This window comes from Microchirus variegatus (genome assembly GCF_963457635.1).
Source record: "Microchirus variegatus genome assembly, chromosome: 3".
In the NCBI taxonomy this organism is placed as follows: domain Eukaryota; kingdom Metazoa; phylum Chordata; class Actinopteri; order Pleuronectiformes; family Soleidae; genus Microchirus; species Microchirus variegatus.
Genome location: NC_139804.1, coordinates 6,346,503 through 6,367,913, shown reverse-complemented (window position 1 = coordinate 6,367,913; position 21,411 = coordinate 6,346,503). Strand labels below are relative to the sequence as shown.

At 40.1% G+C, this 21,411-nt stretch overlaps 1 protein-coding gene across 1 annotated transcript in view; it reads right to left on the bottom strand.

Annotated features, from left to right (window-relative positions):
• mtus2b (microtubule associated tumor suppressor candidate 2b) overlaps window positions 1-11,100 on the bottom strand; it is a gene marked incomplete at both ends in the record, with an annotated part of 28,791 nt that extends 17,691 nt beyond the window's left edge. The window contains 3 exons of the mRNA XM_083886417.1: window positions 7,238-7,444; window positions 8,325-8,508; window positions 9,439-11,100. Of these exons, the coding sequence (XP_083742543.1) occupies window positions 7,238-7,444; window positions 8,325-8,508; window positions 9,439-11,100 (2,053 nt within the window). The remainder of the gene's footprint in view (window positions 1-7,237; window positions 7,445-8,324; window positions 8,509-9,438) is intronic.
• Window positions 11,101-21,411: the final 10,311 nt, after the last annotated feature.

Genomic DNA, 21,411 nt, shown 5'->3' with positions numbered 1-21,411 from the left:
CTCACACACTCTCACACACTCACACACTCACACACACTCACACTCTCACACACTCACAAACTCACACACACTCACACTCACACTCTCACACGCTCACAAACTCACACACACTCACACGCTCACAAACTCACACACACTCACACGCTCACAAACTCACACACAAAATATTTACAATTACTGGCTCGGTTTTTAAAAAAGAAAAAAAGATCTATTTTGTGACACAATTATCACTATTTTTAGATAAAATTATACCTAACAGCTTAAGTGACCTATAAACTCACACCACCAGGATAGGATGTCCATATAAGGAGTTGTGCACTATTACTTTTTTTTTATATATATATATATCACCTGAGAAAATACTGAGCTCAACCAGCGACAGACTTTTCACAGGAGGCAGATTTATCTGTAATTTGTGATAATTTATGCTCTCTCGTCATCCTCCTCTTCCTCACATACACTTCACACACCGGTAGAGTGACATTAGATTAAGATGGAGCGAGAGAGAAGGCGACACTTTGCTCAAAATTCCTCCGATTCCGATCACATATCCTACACTCTTAAAAATAAGGGTTCCAAAAGGGTCCTTCTACAAGGGCTGAGGTTCTACCTGGAACCAGACACACGAAGAAAGGGCTTTTCAAGGGTTCTTGGTAACACTAATGGTTCCATTAAGAACTACTTTGATCCAGAGAACCCTTTAAAACCCTTTTCCTGAATAAAGGGTTTTAAAAGGGTTCTTGGTGGAACCTTTTTGCCAAAGAGGGTTCTCCTATGAGGACAAGCTGACGAACCTCATATGGTTCTACTGTTATTTCTAAGAGTGTAACAGTAGAGCAGTTTTGCCCACCAGAGGAAGCTTGCGTACCACTGCTGGTACACGAACCACAGTTTGAGAATCAAGGATTAAGGAAAAGAACCGAGACAATAATCTATCTAAGGTTTTGGAGACGTCAGGTCAAAGATGTCTGGAACCTCATTCTGCTGATATCTAGAGTCGACCTTGGGCAGGACTGCGTAGTGGAGTTCTCTGTTCTCTGCCTCTGTTAGGTTAGGTTTAACAAAGATAAGATGAGGCGCAAACTTATCCTGAGTTTGTTAGCTTTGTTCTTTTAGGAATATGTTCCTAATAAAGTGGCTGCATTCACGCGCTCTTAGAAATAAAAGTGCTCAGTAGAACCATATCAGGTTCTTCGGCTTGTCCTCATAGGAGAACCCTTATTGGCTCCAGGTGGAACCTTTATACCAAGAACCCTTTTAAAATCCTTTATTCAGAAAATGAGTTTTAAATGGTTCTTACTGGAACCATTAGTGTTACCAAGAACCCTTGAAAAAACCTTTCTTCGGGAAAAGGATTTTCAGAAGCAAATGATTCCAGGTAGAACCTCAGCCCTTGTAAAAGAACCCTTTTGGAACCCTTATTTCTATAAGAAATAAGAAAGAGACGTTCCCCTCTTTATACCTTGGTTCTCCTCTGACCTCTGCGGCAACAATAAAGTGTTTCAGTGAAGCTCAGTGGATGTTTTCTTTTTCTTTCTTTTTCTTCAAACACCATTCTCTGTAAAAACCCTCCAGACGATAATGTGTGAAAATCCCAGTCGATCAGCGCTTTCTAAAAATACTCCAGCAGCTCGTCTGGCTCCAACAACCAAGTCGTCTTCATTCAGCCTCGTTCTGACGCTCGGTTTGATCACAACTACAGGCCTGAATGTGATTGAGTGTGGAGCATGTGTACCTAATAAAGTGGCTTGTATTTTTTTCCCAGTAGGTCTTGCTTTAAGAGCTAATTTACTATCACTATTTGTTCATTTATCACTGCAATGGAAACCAGGGCCGGCCCAAGGCATAAGCAAACTAAGCCACTGCTTAGGGCAACCGTGACCATTAGAGGGCCCCCAAGAGCAATTAACATAAAACATTTTTTTTTTAGAAATGTTTGGATTGCTGTAGTTTATTAAGAATCCCCCCCCCCCCATTTTTACCAAAGCTTTTTCATAGTTGTCAGATGTGATTATTTAACTTTATATTTTATTTATTAACCATTTTATCACCTTGTGCCTCTGTTGATTTACATTTTTATTTAAGTGTTTGTTTATTTTATTTAATGCTGTGTTTTTTTTACATATAAAAGTCAAATCTTTGTATTACAGGAGTGTATTTTGACCCCCTACCCAATATCTTTTGGTTTGGTTTGGTTTGGTTTAATTTATTGATTCTCTGTGTCACCAGTAGGGGGAGTTGCTGATTTTGCCAAATATTAATTGAAAGATTTTTCTGTAAGTTTGCAAATCTGGTGTCTGCTTCCATGCAACAAAACGTTCTCACATTTAGTTTTACAAGTGTATTCGTTACTAGAGGGGCCCACAATCAATTTTGCTTAAGGCCCCATGGAGGCTTGGGCCGGCCCTGATGGAAACCTAGTATAACATATTAAATGTACCATGTTGAATTACTTTTGTCTTATAAGGAATAGTAGATCACTATCTCTCCTTAAAGAGTAATTTTTCTCTTCATAGACTCCAGAAAAATACGCAAACATCTTAATTATTCATCACAGCTGTTATTATGCCTGAAGCTTTCTGTAGATAAAAAACACAGGAAAACAACATCCAGATCTTAGATTCTCTGTAAACATCAACGTTTTTTCCTGATACAATTTCTCATCCGTCTGGCTTTTAGCTCTTCTGTGTCAGCCTAAAGCGGATCGCTCTAATTACTCGTCATTAAATATTCAAGTCCTCAATCAATTACGACGCCGCATCAGTTTGTAACCCAACACCCTGGAAGAAGGTAGAGAACGAAAGGATTGCGCCTTAAAATCGTCATCACCGCTCTGATCCGAGGACGATTCAAAGACGCAGCAATCGCGTCAGAAACAACAAGAATCACATTTTAATCACAGCTACGACCAAAACTAGAGCAGATGGTAAAACGAAAAAAAAAAAAAGGGTTGGTGTAGAAACCTCCAGTGGTTTCACAGTCATATTCATCTGGGAGAGTCGGTTTACAGAGATGAAAGACTGTAGACTGACTCACTGCTGAAGTCAGGCTGAATTCACAGTCTGAAAAACTCAAGAACAAATCCATGTTCTGCTCTAAGAATCCTGTGATCAGTGTTCGCACCAGTGAGAGCGAGCACGACTCCACTGCTGACTCATTCACAACAACTCAGTACAAGAGAACACAAACATTTTGTTTTGGATTTGCAGGAAGGATTTTCCTTAGTGTATTGTCTTCTTCTATTATGCTAATAACTCTTATTTTATCTGAATTTGAGTCCAATTTTTATGATTCTAATAAGAAAATAAACATGTGTGGAAAATTCAATATTCTGTCCAAAAGACAATATTAGGCATATTTATTGCTGCTGCTATTTCTATTGACTTGCTTTTGTAAAACATCTATATATTTCTCTATTTATCTATAAAATATCTATATATTTATTGTTAGATTGCTTTGACTATTTACTTATTCATGTTAGCTTCATGTAAAACCTTGTGTATGTGTGTGTATATATATTTTAGTAAAATGTAATGTTCTATGTTATGCTATACATACCGTGTTAAGTTATTGTAAGTATACTATTATGTAAAGTTATCTTATAGTATGCTATGCTATGTCATGCTCTTGTTTTATAATATGCTATTAAAAATGATATATATGTTATGTTAGCTTATGTTGCGCTATGTAATTTTATGCTATGCTATGCTATGTCATGCTATGTTATTTTACAATATACTGTGTCATGCTATGCTATTTTATAATATACTATGTTAAATTAAGTTAAACTGCTATATTATGTTATGCTAGCTTATGCTGTGCTGTTATTCTAAGATAAAAGATATGTTATGTTATCTTATGTTGTGCTATGCTATGTCATGCTATGTATTTTTATGCTATGCTCTTATGTTATATATGCTATGCTATGTTATGCTATACTATGCTATGTATTTTTATGCTCTTATGTTATATAGGCTATGCTATGCTATATTATGCTATACTATGCTATGTTATTTTATAATATGCTATGTTACATTACCCTTACCCGCACCTAAGCAGCTGAAGATGATGATGATTGCATTATGCTAGGTTAATTTTTTAAAGCTATCTTATCTTACATTAATCTCATGTCATGCTATGCTATGCTATGTCTTTGTTCTGTTATTCTTTATTTAATCTTTAATCCAATACCAGATAATAAAACAGATTCCGATTAACTGTAGCTACAAGCATAAATAATTAATAACTGTAACTCGTGAATTTCACCACAGAACAACACATGAGCAAATGCTGACGCTGAGCTCACTCTCAAAAAAATCTGGACGGAAAAACTCAACGTGTCATCAATAACCTGTTCATTACGAAGGCGGTAGGTGGCGCCACATGCCAAAACATGAATTCAAAACATGATTTCAAAACATAAACATGATTTGCAGTCTGCAAAATATTTTTTTCAATGCGAAAAATTTTGTCTGTACTGTTGTTGATGGTGAGTTCAGTTTGTTATATGAACATTATTCCTGAGTCTCTGTGACATATTAGGAGGATTTTTATGGCCAGTTGCTTTAGATTTATTACATAATGCATCCTTTAAACAAATAACAGACACTTACATGACTGCAGGTCGTCATCCTGAGCTGTTTTCTGAAGAATCAGCGTTAGAAACGGCACAAAATGGCCCAGTAACGTGTACATCAGAGCCTTTAAGGGAGGACGCTGCAGCCCGGAGACACCATCGTCTGATCTGACTCCAGTCAAAGTTTGAGGGAGAAGATCCACGGAATGAAAACAGCTGCACGTGGCACTCGTACCACACCCACAGACTAAGACTGTGTTGTGCAGCCACCGAACCACCACAATACTACTTCATTTCAAGGATTAAATATAGTGAAGAGAGGATCGTCACTCACACACATGTGTGAAGCAGCAGCTGTTTGTTTTTCACAGTCTGAGGAGCATTTCTGCTGAAGCAGCTTCAGGAATCCTTTCTATCAGTCAGGAAAAGCAGGGAAGCTGCAGTCAGCTGCCAATGACTGGAACAAATGTGGTGACACTTGAGCATCACCATACATATATATATATATATATATATATATGTACTGTATATATGTCAGAGGAGACACTGCGTCTGTGTTCATGTTAATTACAAACAACAAAGAGAATGAATGGGGACTGATTTTGGGCCAATTTTCCTCAATAGTTCAATAAAGATACGATATAATGTTCAACTGTACACACATTTTATGTATTTTTGTTTTGATTAATTTTAGTTTTATTGTATGTATATTGCTGTTACTTTTACCCGTGTTTTATGCCTTTTAACTTATTTTAGTTGTTTTTTTGAGATGTATTTAATGGCCTTGTGTGAGCTTTTATGTCTTTTATTTACTATTCTGTACAAGTGCTTTACAAATATAGTTGCATTGGACATGGATAATAACTAACGGAATCTAAAAATAACACCTCTCAGACAATTCCTCTTACAGTTAAAGGTGCATTATGTAATAAATCTAAAGCAACTGGCCTCCAAAATCCTCCTAATATGTCACAGAGACTCAGGAATAATGTTCATATAACAAACTGAACTCACCAACAACAACAGTACAGACAAAATATTTGCATTAAAAACATTTTTTTTGCAGACTGCAAATCATGTTTATGTTTTGAAATCACGTTTTTGGCATGTGGCGCCACCTACCGGCCTCTACCAGTCAGTAGAGTCTCAGCTGCCGAGCAACCACGGGTTGCCAGTTACGTCAGAAAATGAAACCTAAAAGAACTCGGTATTTTGAATTTAGATGTAGTAACTGTTTTTGGCCACACTCTTACATATGGCACCTTTAAGGGCAGAAAACCCTTATTTATAATGTAGAGCTTAAATATTAATTATGCTACAGGGTTTATGTCATAACACAAAACAATATATGTTCCCCACATAATCTCAAACATATACTTTTTTAACCCCTTTTTTATCTCATATTGTTGTTTTGTGCACATACAATAAGCCTGTTTTTTTTAGGTCAAAATGTTAAGTTTAATATTTTTTGAGTTAGCGTTTGAGTTGCGTTTGACTGAATCCTCCATTAAGGCACTAAAATAGGAATATCTTGTCTTATTTTGAAAAATAACTATATATTTATAGCGGAACTAGACCGGAAGTTCCTATTATCGCTGTTTTTTTTGGTGTGTATCTGCGTCATTACCTTGTTTATGAAGCCTGACGGTTCGAAACAAACAGTTCAGCCATTGCTGAGAACGTTGTGTTTTATTGTAATCTCGGGGCTCAACGAGATCACTGAAAATCCCGTAATAGTTACATAAGCAGCGGTTCTCCTGAACAACCGATCGTCCTGCTCCGGGCGGTAGTTCGGGCACATCCGGTTACGTACATTGAACTGCAGAAGAAGAATAACGTCCGTTGTGGAGGTGTTTCACGAGCAACAGTGTCTTCTGACTCTGGGTCTGACTCCGGTTTAAAGTCATAGAAGGGACTGCGGCGGGGAGTCGTGACGAAGCTATTTTTAAACATTGTTAAAACAATGTTTTGATAATGAGGAGCAGTGCATCCGCCGTTCCAGAGGGGGGCGCTGCGCTTCTGAGAACGGATGTGCTGGATAGTACTGGCTAATCACAAGACTCTGTCTTCTGGGGGTGAAAGTTCACTCTGAAATCTCGCAGCAGAAAAACACTGTCAGAAAAGAGGATTTCTATCGGCTAGGTTACAGCAACTTTTTATTGACCATAAAAACAAGTTAATATATGTAAGTAGACCTCCATAACTAACATTTATGTGCAACATGTGACCTTTAAGCATATTCACACAGAGTTGAGTCAGCATTATTAGCTAATGCATCTGCATTAAAGCTGAACGTAAAAACTGATAATCGGCGTCATGACTCATTTCTCTGTGTTCCCCATTACACACAGACTCATTATCAGCTCGTCAGTGGATATTTTTTCTTACTACTGATGTTGATCCTTTTTTAAATGAAGACTGCGGGAAGTTTATGGGAGAAAGAGAGGGGGAAACACCAGGATGTGACTCAGTTCATCATCTGCTCGTGATAATGGAGGAAAAAATGAAACGAAATGGACTGGCTGTTGCTATAGCAACAGGGGAAGCCATAACTGCTGGAGGACATGAAGATAAGATGATTTTTTAATCAGACAAGAGCAATTTCCAGGCGGTTTTCTTAAAGCTGTAAAAGCGTAATGACGACGTAAGAGTGTGACTCACGCTGAGAGGGTCGAGAGGGGTCGCTGTGGCCGCTGTCAGTCGACTGGTTGCTGGACACGGATGAGACGCTGGAGGTGCGGATGAAGCCGAAGGAGGCCAAACGGGTGGCCGGCAGAGCGGAGAAGCCCGGCGGACGGAGACCGGACTGACCGGGTTTGAGCGGAACGCTCTTGGGCGTCGTTTCTGGGCCGGACCTCTTGTGCTCTCCTGGGGGTGGAAAGGGAAAAGGTTTGGTCATTTAGGAAGCGTGCAAAATCGACCAAAGATGGAACGGGGCAAATTCAAAAAGGCCGACTTCACGTTGAGTTGAGCCCGTGGTTGTTCGTCCTGTGGCGATTAAAAGTTCTGACCAGGTTTTGCGAAATTTGGCGCAACTGAATCCTGGCTTGCTCCATCCACGTTTCACCTTAGGGGGCGCTATAGAGCGCTAATGCAACGCATGGGTCTGAGCCCTTTGTCTATATCGCATCTTTGCCAGACCTGACCTCCGTGCAAAGTTTCAAGAGTTTTTATGCACGTTAACCCACTCAAAAATGACCACAATGACGAGGGAATAATAATAACAATTCGAAGGATAACAGTAGCTTCCTGAGCCTCAAGCCTAAATACTACTACTACTAATAATAATAATAATAATGATGATGATAATACATCAGATTTTTTGTGCTTTTCCAGTTACTCAAAGACTCTAGAGTTCTGGATGTGCAGTGGGAGGGACTTCCAGAGGATAGAGGTGGTGAAGGCTCTGACACCCAAGATTGGATGCTTGGTTGTGGTGATGGAGGTCAGGAGGTTGGAATCAGTAGACTGGAGAAGGGTGGGGGAGGTGAGGTAAGAGGGGCCAAGGTTATGGAGGGCTTTATAGGTTATACACGGAGGAGCTTTTACGGAATTGGACAGGGAGCCAGTGGAGCTGTTGGAGGATGGGGGGGGGGGGTAATGTGGTCTCTGGAGTGAGTGCAGATGAGTAACTGGAGCAGCTGAGCTTTGGATGTATTGCAGTTTTTGGAGGTCAGTAGAGGGAGGACCATAAAGAATGTTCTGGCAGCACATCAAACTTCCGTAAGCTTTTGATTTTCCGTCTCACCTGCAGAGTCCTGTGTGGAGACAGCGGCAGCCTGAGCAGATGAGCTTGCAACCAGGGTTGACTTCTGACCCGCTTGCTGGACTCTGGTCTTTGCTGGAGGCTGCCTGGAGACGGCCCCTAACCCCAGCTGAGGCCTCAGCGCTCTGGGTGAGCGGTAGACATTAGCTCCGTCTTGGGGAACATGCTGTGGAAGGACATAGCCAAAAAAAAAACTCATTTTTACAGCAACTGTGATTACTACGTTGATTTCTCAGAAGACACAGAAGTTGATCTGAAGTAACCTGTCTAGCGATGTCATTTTAGCATCACAGTTAGCATGTTTGGGTCAAATTTGACCCGTTTTGACACGCGACTGTCGTAAAATATCATCATTTTCTCACTGAAGTTAGATGTTTCCCAAAATACTGTTCCAAATGTCCAGGTCAAATGTGACCCACACATATTCAGGTGGATTTTAGATCCAGTTGTGTGAGTCACATCCAGAAATCTTGAAACAAGGTTGTTATGCTTTTGGCTACTGTGAGCAATGGTGTCCGAGAGAGAAAGACTGTTGTTGTTAAAACAGTGGCCGTTTCTCACTTTTCTGTCTCACGGAACGCAGTTTTAAGATAATTTGAGGCGAGAAATTGGCCATTTAGAGTCTAAACATGTGCTGTGTGTGTTAAGATATGACGTATTTATAGTTTGGCATCGACGTTGTCGGCGATGATCAGCTCCGCCTCTGTGGACGCTCGGAGCGCACAGTGAGCCGGCACAGAGCAATGTTAGCTCGGCCTGTCCTGAGGACCAATCGCAGCTCTTGCCGTCTCCGTTGTCCCTTGACGGAGTGACGGACACTTAAAAAATATTTTGTGCAGTCGGAGACGACGCAGAGGGCTCTGCGACAGGCTCTGCGTCGACGCAGAGGGCTCTGCGTAACCTACGTAGACCACACTCTGGAGAGGTCGCCAGCCCATCACAGGGTCACACAGAGACAAACAACCATCTATTCTCACATCCACACATACGGTCAATTATAGAGTGTCCAATTTACCGATTCCCCAATCCCCAAGAACATGCAACCTCCATGCAGAAAGCATCAATGCATTTATTAGTGTCAAACAGTCTATGTTACCTCTTGAGAGTATTTCTCTGGCCCTTCCTCGTGAAAACTCCCCGACTTCCCGGTCAAACCTCGAGTGCTTGGAGGTTTCACTCCGGACGTATTCATGCCTGGAGGAAAGTAGCTCGTCTTCTGCATCTCCTGCCGATATTTGTCAAACAGCAGGTTGGAGGAACACAGCGCCGGCGTTGATTTCGGTTGAGGAGGAACCTTTGGGTCTTTATGAGCTGGTGGACTGGAGTAAGACGACAGTCTGAGTTGTTGTTGTTGTTGTGCGGTGGCGGCAGATTCATGTGGGGAATCTACGAGCTGCGGTTTCGCTTGATTCGCACGGACATAGGTGATGATTTTCGGTCGAACGTTTTTCGGCTTCTGGGGAGAAGAAGACCTGCTGGGCTCAGGTTCTCTGTGCTGAGGCACGACCGGTTTGGGGATGCCACTGCTCGACAGCATCTTACCCGCCGGCGGTTTGACCGTTGGACTGAAACCTCTCTGTGGGGAGTCACTCCGCTCCAGGCTCAGGGCCCTGGTGGCCTGGACCTTTGCCGGAGATCCAGGCGGCAGTCGTCTCTTGGGTGAACAGGAGGTAGCTTTGGAGGAGGGAGGAGGAGGAGGAGTTGCCGACCGACTGGGGCTTCCCCACGGCTTTCTCCTTTCCAGGCTTGCTGAGCTGGAGGCGCCGGTGTTCTCGCAAGAGCCCTGCTTTTTGACGGAGTTATCGAAGGAGAGCTGCTTCTTGAACGCGTTCTCAAACGACGGCTGCTTTTTAAAAGACCTGTCAAAGGAGTTTTGTTTTTTCAGCATGTTGTCAAAAGAGCCTTGTTTCCTTGTGGCTTTGGATTGAGTTGACAACTGCATCTCCTTTGTGCTCGTTTTGGACGGACTGGTATTCACGACATCGTCGTCGGCTTGTGTGCTTTTATCCAGTTTGGTGTTGCTTTCCTCCTGTGATGCTTTGGTCGCGGGGGAAGTCTTTCGTGGACTTGTGCTTTGATCACGCTCTGAGATGGAAACACCCGCCTTATTTCTCTGGTTATTGTTCTTCCTGTGCTCGTCGTCATCATCATCATCAAAGACATCCTCGTGCGGAACAGCGACATCTTCTAAATCGAGTGTCGAGTTCAAATTGACGTCTGTTTTGAGTATTGTGCTTCTTGTTGAGGAGAGACTCGGGCTGTCCGCCTTGCAAGTCGGAGAAGCCAGAGTCAGGTCCTCAGAGGCGGTCGAGTAAGGACCGGAGACGACGTGCCAAGAGTCCGTCGTCTGGGACTTAACGGCGGCGGTCGTGCTGGAAACGGTGGACAGACAGGACACGTAGGCGTCCGTGTCGGAGCTCAACTCAGTCCTGGACGCCTCTTTGCCCTCAGAAACATGAGGGCAAAGAAGCAGCTCTTTGCTCTTTACGTCCTTGTGGTCCGTGAGGCCGACGAAGTCCTCGCCGTCCTCCTCGGTCAGGTACGCCTCCAGCTCCCGACACTCCAGCATCTCGAACTCGGCCAGCTCGGGGTCGTCGCACTGCGAGTCCGTGCCCCAGACGACGGCTCTGTCCCGCTCCGCCGTCCGAGTGACGCTGTCGCCCTCGGTGCGGATCTCGTTAGCGTTGGCGTCGCCGTCCGACAGCGCAGCGTCCTGCCGGTTGTTGTTCCTCAGCTCTTCTCCCCCGCGTTCACACATTTTTGGAAAACGGTTGTGGAAAGCGGCTCCCTCAAGAGGTAGAGCACTTTAAAAAAATCAATCGTCCATGGCGTCGGTTTTTACGGAAAGCAAGCAGGAGACGGGACCAGATTTCCACATTTCTGCTCAGTTTATCGGTAATCAGACTCTCGAGTGTCCTGACAAATGTCGGAGATGGAACGTCATGATAGCTGGAGTCCTTATCCTGGATGAAAAACAAAACATGTGGGAAAGAGAAAGACAGATAATGTGACTTAACGAGAAACAGGCGTCATGTCGTTAAGATTTGGGTTTTAAGTTCCAGGAGAGCGTCGTGAAATAATTAATGAATGAAGTTTTTTCTCTGCGTGATTTTCATCGTTGGATCAAAACACGCTTGTAAAAACACCAGGAACATTCACAGTCGACATTAAGTCCCAGTTTGACACGAGAAGAAGTGTCTTCTGTATAATTGTGGTATAATGACGGCGCGCTGTGCCGTGGAGATTTTATTATTTCCCCCCATTTTTGTGTTTTCACTGTGTTTATCTGCATTTTTAAAAGGTTTTATTATGCGTTTATCTCAACACACACACACACACACACACACACACACACACACACACACACACACGGAAAATATTTTCCAAGACAAGGAAAATATGTTTTTCAAACAACTTAAGAAAGAAAAATGTCCAAAATATCTATTTATATAGAAGCAGAACTGCATGAGCAGTTCTACTTTATTATAATTACAGTTCTTATATGTATATCTCATGTACATTTGAATATAATTTATATCATTCTATGAAGAAAATAAGCATTTTTTTCTAAATTAAATTGTTTGAAATCGAGACAATTTCTCTCCACAGCAGAAAATAATTATGATATATATATAAAAAATCATATATATTTGGTATTTTATTGCTTTAACTGACCAATTATTTTCAATTTGTATATATTTTAACCTTCATTTAATTGCTAATAAACATGTCAGGCAGAAAAAAAGAACTAAATTTGTTTAAATTATGTGTTTTTGATGCAATAAATAACAATACTAATTCTAAAATTGACCTATAGTGACTTTTCTTACTTTATTTAACCCTTTAAGGTACTACTCAACCATTTGGTAGACCACACTTTAAGTCACTATATGTCATTGAAAAAAGCATCAAGCTGAACTACTTTATTATGGTTTATTATGAACAGATGTCTCAACCGTTTGGTAGAGGCCTGTATCTGAAATGCTGTAGGGTCTAATTTCACATTATTGTTTTCATAAGTAAATAAAATAAAATAATAAAAAATGCTTTTGCTTTTTTCTTGGTGCGAACCTTTAAAGGGTTAACAACTGTGGCGTTGATTGTTAGCTTCACCGTTTAACCCCCAAAAAATACTGTTTGGGTCAAATTTGACCAGTTTTGACATTTGACAGCAGGAATTTTCCTGAATCGTCACCAAATAAAGCTTAGAATTTGTGAAAATGCTGCATTTTCTTTTATCATTAAAGTCACTACGGATCAAATTTAACGTCACCAGGTGGACACACACACGTCAGGGTTTCAAGTTGAAGGTGGAACTCGACTGTGTTTGCACTTTCTCCTCCATCACAGACTCTAATGGAGCGGAGAGAGGACATAAACTGTCAAGTCAGACCTGTGTGTGTGTGTGTGTGTGTGTGTGTGTGTGTGTGTGTGTGTGTGTGTTCTTGTACTTGCGGCATACTGAGGATCAGTGAGGGTTTTTAACCAACAAAGTGAGGTCATATTTACGGAGTGAGGACATTTTGGCCGGTCCTCACTTTGTTTTCATTGAAATCACTTCCTTAGGTTGTAAACATGCTATACTCAATTTGTCAAAAAAAAATAAAAAAAATTGGACGACAGTATAGTGTGACTTTTTTGTCAAATTTGGACCAAATTTTTCTTTTCAAAATCTATTTCAACTTTTGGATGACATAGTATAAGTATGACGTTTTTGTCAAATTTTGGACCAAAATTTTTTGGTAAAATTTCTTTTTTTACATTTTGGTCAACATTGTATTGTCTGACGTTTTTGTCAAATTTTGGACCAAACATTTTTGGTAAAAAAAAAATTTCATTTTGGTCAACATTGTATTGTATGACGTTTTTGTCAAATTTTGGACCAACATCTTTTGGTAAATTTTTTTTTTATAATTTTGGTCAACATTGTATTGTATGACGTTTTTGTCTAATTTTGAACCAAAAATGTAAAATAAAAATCGAAAAAAAAATTCCAGCCCTTTTTGCTCTGGGGCTCCACCTGCAGACATTTTATGGTACTGCAACCAGTAGTTCTATATAGATTCATGAAGTAGATATTTGTAATTGTGTTGATTTATAAAGTGGAAATGCTGGTCCTCACTTTGTCAGCAACTCGGTCCTCAGTATGCAGCTAGTACAAGAATGTGTGTGTGTGTGTGAGTTGCAGCAGCAGTGAGTGTGAAGAGTGTGAAGCTGGGACTAAACACAGGGCCGAGCAATCGGCTTCTACCAAGAGGCTCGTTTTCAGCGGCTGCTGCAGTTTCTCTTCAGCCTGAAGCACAGTAGAGTAGAAAAATCTCGTCTGCAGCTAACGTTATTATCATTTTCCTCCGTGGAAACACGACGGCCGCTCCTGCACAGACAAACCCTGACAGACTCGTGTTTCCCACGTCTTCGACACCTCGGGTTGTGCAGTTCAGAAATGAAAGAACCATGAATCAATGTGAGAAAAAACGGGTTTCAAAACAGCTTGAAGGACGGGAAATGAAACTGTCGGATTCTCCGCTTTGCTCTCGTTCGGGCATGAACACATGAATAACGACAGACTACAGTAAAGCCCACGTGGGCAACATAAGGCTCTGGGGCCCGGATGTGGCTCGCAAACTAGCTTTATCCGGCCCACGTCAAGTCAATCACATGATGACAGAATCAGAGCTAAGATAAAGAAGTTACTTCTGAATGTTGTCTCCTACACAAAAACAGCCAGACTTTTATTGACCTCCACCACGAGATATATGTTTTCGCCTGAGTTTGTCTGTCTGTCTGTCTGTCTGTTAGCAACATAGGGGTTAGCACTCTTGCCTTTGCAGCATTTTGCGTGGGTTTTCTCCGGCTTCCTCCCACAGTCCAAAAACATGCGATATGGGGATGAGGTGAATTGGTGACTCTGAATTGGCCGTAGGTGTGAGAGTGTGAGTGAATGGTTGTTTGTCTCTATATGTGGCCCTGTGATGGACTGGCAACGTGTCCAGGATGTGACCCCGCCTATCGCCCAGATAGGCACAACACCCCCGGCGACCCTCCGGCAGATAATGGATGGATGGATGGATGTCTGCAATGGAACCAGGAAAACGTGATGAATTTTGGGCGTGATCCGTAGATGCTATCACTATGGGGGGCTGAGCTGCCTTGGCGGCGGAGGTCTGCGCTCTCCGAGTGCTTTTCTACTTTTGAAATGGTCACAGGAAAGGACACGAGTCAGTGTTGTTACAAATGTCACATTTTTATATGGATTTCTACAGCGTTTCTTTTACTATTAAAATGTCAATGTTGAATATACATGTTGGTTTAATGATTATTATTTCGTTAAAACCTGATTTCTTTGGCCCTTTGCTTGCCTAAAGTCATGAGAGTCTGTTTGCAGCAAAAACCAACACTGTAGTAAATGCTGTTTCAGCAGAACAGAGATTCTCCTGCTTTACAAAACATGCTGCATTAGAGAATATTGGAATATATTAAGTCTTGTTTCAAACGGGAGAGAATCCGTGTAACAGAAGTGATTTCACTGCAGCAGATGAAATTCTTTCATCTTTAAAAGATCCGGTGTGTAAGAATGTGATGACTGCTTCTGAATGAATGAATGAAATGGTGTGTGTCCTGTGTGTGTTAATGTGTGTCAGCACAAACAAGATCCAACCATCGAATTGTTTTTGACTCACTCTGTGATCATTCTTTGGACTTTTTGACCCATTTTCCTTCTGTTTCTGTTTAAATATGGAAGTCACCGGCTGTATTTAAACTCTGAGAATGAACCAGGAACCATTTAGATTGGTTAGTTTTGTTATTTTGTGAATTCATTTGGTAATTTTTTTTTTTTTATCTACTCACAAAAAACATGGATTTTAGTCATGATTTGGATCCAGAATCACACTTTTTTTTTTTGCAGGAACATCCTCTCGTTCCTCTAGTTCAGGGGTCTCAAACCCGCGGCCCGTGGGCCACACGTGGGCAGCCAGTCGATATCCTGCAGCCCTACAATCATTTTTAAATGATTCAATTCAACATTGAATTCTATATCAGCTTATCTAGTGTTTTAATTACAATTTTCACAATTTTTGGGGTTTTTTAATTTTTTCAGTTTTCATTCTGTTCTATTTCTTTTAAATTTTTTTTGTTATTTACAGATTCATTCTGCATCATAAATATGTTGTTTTCTTTGTCGTGAACTTTAAATCAAAACAAACTTTAAATTTCAGTTTTCCTGAATTGTTGAACTTTTCTTTTTCCCACTTGACCTGGCCCCTCCTGACCAGACTAGAAGTTCATCGGCCCTCAGGTCATTTTGAGTTTGAGGCCCCTGCTCTAGTTTAGTCACTATTCTAAAAAAAAACAAGGTTAAAATCAGGTATAAACGTTAAAATAAGAGAAAATAGGTGGCAGGAGGTCACATTATACAATTCACTTATAACCTCTCTTTCTCCAGGTCATCGATAACACCTGTACACAGAGGCGATTCTAGAGTTTGTAGGGGCCCTAAGCAAAAATTCCCAGGGGGCCCTTCCTTCCAACCAGTGTTCATCACCGTTATGTTATAAATAATCTGATAACAATGAACAACGTATGAGTTCAAGATATTTTTTTTTTCTAAACATGGAAAAACCTTGTAATTAAAAAGTATGTGAAACAATAAATATATAGAACAATAAAATACTGTAAATAACTGAGTAAAAAAAGATATGCATTACACTGTAAATAATCCTCTTCATTTTCCAACTTGCAGAACGATAACTTTGGTTAACGTGAGGTGGGGCCCCTTTAGGGGGGTTTCCTACTGAGATGTCATTGCAAATCACCCATTGTTTTTTAAGGGGGACGGGGAGGCACATTTACTGCACATTTCATCAAAAAGTATCGCTGGGGGCCCCCCTATCTGCTCGGGAGCCCCCAAGAAAGTTACCTGCCTTGCCTGTTCACAAGCTGCGCCTCTGCGTGTACGCCCTATTCTGTTGTGTTGTGTCTTCTTTGTGGCTTTATAATTTCATTTCTAATCTCTCTGACATAAAACCATTATTACAGAGATAATTAAACACTTGTTTTTTCTCTCTGAGCGTCGCAGTCGTCTCCTGTCTCTAATTCCACTTGCAATTTTCTCCCACACACACACACACACACTTTTACTCTTTCACTCTTTTACTGTACTCAAAGGCCTATTTCCTCCTCCTCCTCCTTCTTATTCTTATTACCTTCTTCCTTTACATCCCCCCGGCTGCTTTACCCTCATGTTTCCTTCTTCTTCTATTTTTTCCTCCTCCTGCAGCAGCAACAGCAGCTGATAATGTTCCTGCCATTATTCACACACAGAGGGAGGGAGGGAGGGAAACCGAGGCAAATGTAATGTACGTTTCACCCCCGTGTGCAGCAACAGCAACATGCTTCCCTGAGCATGATGATGTGTCCCCATCCCCCTCCTCTTCCTCTTCCTCCTCCTCCTCCTCTTCTGCCACCTGCCTCCTCATATGCAGCCTAGACCTTCACCGGGGGCCTCTGATGAAATCTATGCATCCTCACACACACACACACTGTAACACACACACACACTCTCATCACGCAGAGCACAGATCGAGGCTTTTATTCGTCCGCCGATTGCCTCCCTGATGCTGACGCTTTAACTGGAACCCTCATGAAATATTGAGGACGAGGAGGAACCACTTTGAAACCCCCCCTTTTTTGATTTTAATGCATGAGTAGCTCGTGTGTGTGTGTGTGTGTGTGTGTTCTTGTACTTGCGGCATACCGAGGACCAGTGAGGGGGTTTTTAAACCAACAAAGTGAGGTCATTTGTACAAAGTGAGGACATTTTGGCCGGTCCTCTTTTTTTTAGGTTTTAAACATGCTATACTCTGTTTTTAACAGAGGTCCTCAATTTGGTAAAAAAACAAACAGAATTTTTTTTCCATGCATTACACTGGTATTTCACACACGTTTTGCTCTGGGGCTCCACCTGCAGATATTTTATGGTAGTGCACCCAGTGGTTCTTTATAGATCATCGTTCATGAAGTAGATATTTGTAATTGTGTTGATTTATAAAGTGGAAATGCTGGTCCTCACTTTGTCAAGTACAAGAATGTGTGTGTGTGTGTGTGTGTGTGTGTGTGTGTGCGACTGAAGGTGAGAACGAGAAGAAGAAAAACCCACTTTCCTGTAAACTCTTCATGTTCAAGTACATTTGAAGCTCCTGCTGGTTCTATACTGCATATATTTATCTGGGTTTTTTTTACATTTTAACATGTAATATTCGCCTATATTGCATATTTTTTGATGTTTTTTATGCATTATCTTTTCTTTTGTGTACATTTACACATGTGGGACCTGTTATTAAAGGACTATTTGCTCTTATCTTGTCTCTAAAATGATTTTTTTTTCCACACCGTAGTAATTGAGGCCTGAGTGGGTGTGGACGCTGCTGCTGCTTCTGCTGCTGCTGCACACACACATGCTCCTCACTGTCACATCTTACATAACACAACAACAGGCAGGTGTGTGTCTGTGCATGTGTGTGTGGAGTCACTGGAAGCAGAAGTCCAACACTTCTCCATGATTACTAATGCAGCTTTTTTTAAAGAAATGGAACAGATTTACACACATAATCCCCCCCAAAAGCAGACAATATTTAACAAATAAAGAGCTAAAGAGATTAGAGAATAATACACACTGTGAGTTAACAACAGTGTCAGGTAAACATCATGCATCATTTAAACTCCTGCAAACTGAAAAGCCCTCAGATAACACGACGATCCGCAGCGACTCCAGCAGCTGCAGCTGTGTCACAGTAAATCCATTTTATCTGTGATCACAGCCACCGCTGATCTGGGATTGAGACTAAGACTGAGGTGAAGGAGGGGGATGAGGACACCAAAGGCTCCCTGCAGAGAAATGAGTCCTTACCTGGTGGATGCAGGTGATGGTGATGATGATGATGATGAGAAGCTGCTGCTGCCGGACAGCGAAGAGGAGCAGAGGGAGCAGAAGGAGCAGTGATGGAGAGGAGACGATCTGCAGCATCGCCGCTGCCGCTGCTGCTGGAAAACAGGGAGGAGGATGAGGAGAGAGAGGAGACGGCTCAGCTCAACACGAGCTCACGTCGCCCCCTGCTGGACAAAACACCACGTTATTTCCCCTTATGAAACCCAACTGAAATAAATTTGACCTCCTTTTGTATTTTTTTTTTTAAAGTATAAATCAAACAAATGGAAAAAAAACCTGAATCATTACAGTAGTTTGTGGACAAAAAAACATTTTCAGCAAATTTCTGTCAGATAATCCACTAAATTAATCCATTATGTAAAAGAAAGTTTGTTGTGGTACAAACCCAAATAACAGATCAAACAAACTCTCTACGTGATATTTACTTATTTTATTAATCTCACCTCTTTACCGACGATTTAATCCATCTAGTTTTGAATATCTAGAATCATTTTCCAGTCAAAACAGCTTTAAATGGAGTGATTTTTTTATTTTAATTTTTACTTTTTGTGGCTCACTTGTACGTGTTATGAGTGATAATCATCAGTCACACAGAGAATTGATTAAAGTATTAAAAATGCTGTATAATTGTAGCAGTTGTGCGACACAAATTAAGGGTGAATTTTCTTTTTTGAGGTGGAAAAAAAAGTGGATTTTAATGTTATTCTTATGGAGTAAAAGCTACAGGATGTGGAGTCATTTTTATTTTACACCCACACAAATCCAAATTCTCAACATGCATACAAAAAATAAAACATAATAGAACTTAAGCCAAAGGAAATGGGCAAGGGAATTTCAAAATAAGAGCCCGTATGTTTGCAAAGTTGGAAAAAAATGTCACAAAGATATATAACGAAAAATAAAACAACATAATAATAATAAAATAAGAGAATAATCAATGTTTAAAAGATTAATGCAAGTATCTTCTTTGTAGAAAAAAACAAGCAGTATCTCCACTTCTAAAATGCATTTATATATTTATCAACTTTCCCCGTTACTTTATTCAAAATAAATAAATATTGACAATATAAACACAGTCAAAGTGGAATAAAAAGGAGCAGAAAGAAACATTTAACTTGAGCAGGATTTTATTTACAGCAGGATCTGTACAAACAGAACAGAATTTATCATATTTAAACTTTCAAACCACAAAAATCACAGCGCCAAGACAAACCAAACAATCTGATTTCAGCCGCTCGGATTAAGTGTAACTGTTTTTTTTTTGTTTTTTTTAAATGACGTAACATTAACAAGAAAATGACCAAACGTGAGCGAAAAAAGCCACTCTGTCACTTCAGTGCCAACAGCGACAATACTGATACCAACGTCACCAGGTGAGTTTAAAATGTTTAAAATATGTTTTCAAGCAGTATTTAAGAGTATTTACATAAACAGCTTTATCTTAACAGTGGTAATTATTTGTACGTTGTGTGAAGAAAAAAACCAAACAAAAGTGTAACAGCGAGAGATTTAGAAGAAGACGTTTTCAGATATTTTTTTTCACCTTGTTCAGTATTTTCCAATCAGTAGTTTTCCAGATATTGAATTAATATCTGAATCTGAATTAATATTAATGTACATTTTCATTAACAGTAACAGAGGATTCTCAGGAGGTAAAGTTACTATTTTTACAGTTCTCAAAATTATATACACGTGTATATATATATATATATATATATATATATGTGTGTATATATATATATATATATATATATGTACATACACACGTATATGTACGTACGTGTACACACACATACGTATACATCTACATCTATATATAGATATTTATGTATACACACACGCATGTATATACATACACACATATATATATATATATATATATATACATATATTAATGAGGCCCCATTTCCATCTGCTTCTAACATTTTGTCCAAGCTGAGATCTGATCACAAGGGGGCAGCACTGAGTCCACCTCTCCTGTGACATCACACGTCAACAAACATGTGACTTTGTCCATGTTTGTGTCCGAGAGACAGAGACAAAGCTCTGATTACGCTGCTGTAACATGAATAAGAGTTGAACTACAGCGATACACAAATGTATTTGAGAGACAGCTGAACTAAATTAAAATTATTATTAAATGATCACAATCATTTTTTATGCTTCTGTAACAGTTAATATGTAATAATGGTGTTTTTAACGCTGAAATATAATTATTACAATTATCTATGACTCCTCAAACTTGCTGTTTTACAAAAAAACTGTACAAAAAAAAAGTAAAGGACATCATTATTTCTTGATAAAGGATTATAAAATAAAGATATTTACTTGGATTCTTGAACAGAAAAAAAGAAAAAAAAACTAAATTAAAGTTTGTTATTACGATACATTTTTCATTTTCTAAAATATGTGTACAATGGACGTTAAGACCAGGTCTAAACGGGGTCTGGAGTCGTTCAGTGTCAGCGACCGGTTGTGCCTCAAACGCAAATTATATACAGTTTCTCTCTCCCTCTACGTATATAAAATTCATAGGTGATCACACCTCTTCTCTAAAGGCTCGACATTCATTTGGGAAACTGGAACTTAAAAAAAAATACATTCCTTTTTAAAGTATCGAATAACATTCGTTTTTGTATCGGAATTTAAAGTGCAATTTCCCACGAGAGACGACACCGGTGAATCGGATTAACATCAACCAACGAGAGAAGACACGAGAAAGTTCTCCACGCTGTGATTCTACGTGCTCGTCAATAATTTAATTTAAATTAAATATGGCGCCAATGTTCGTCTTCTATACCTTTACTTAGTAACAGTCAAATTTGTTCAAATTTAAAACTACAGTAGGAGATATTTTCTCAAAAAGGCCCCTAACAGTGATACAGTGAAACTTTAAGCATTACAAATTACCACTTCTTAATTAAAGTTGGACTACGCAACATTTTTGGGGCAATTTTTGATGATTAATTCAACATCAATCACCATAAAGTAAATCACGTGATCTGAGACAGACACAAAGTTTCCAGATTTGTGGAAACTTGATCCACGAAGAGAGACTTTGACCAATGACAGAGGAGTACAGAGAGAGTGAGGGCGCCCCCTACTGGCTCTTCTACTAAGCTA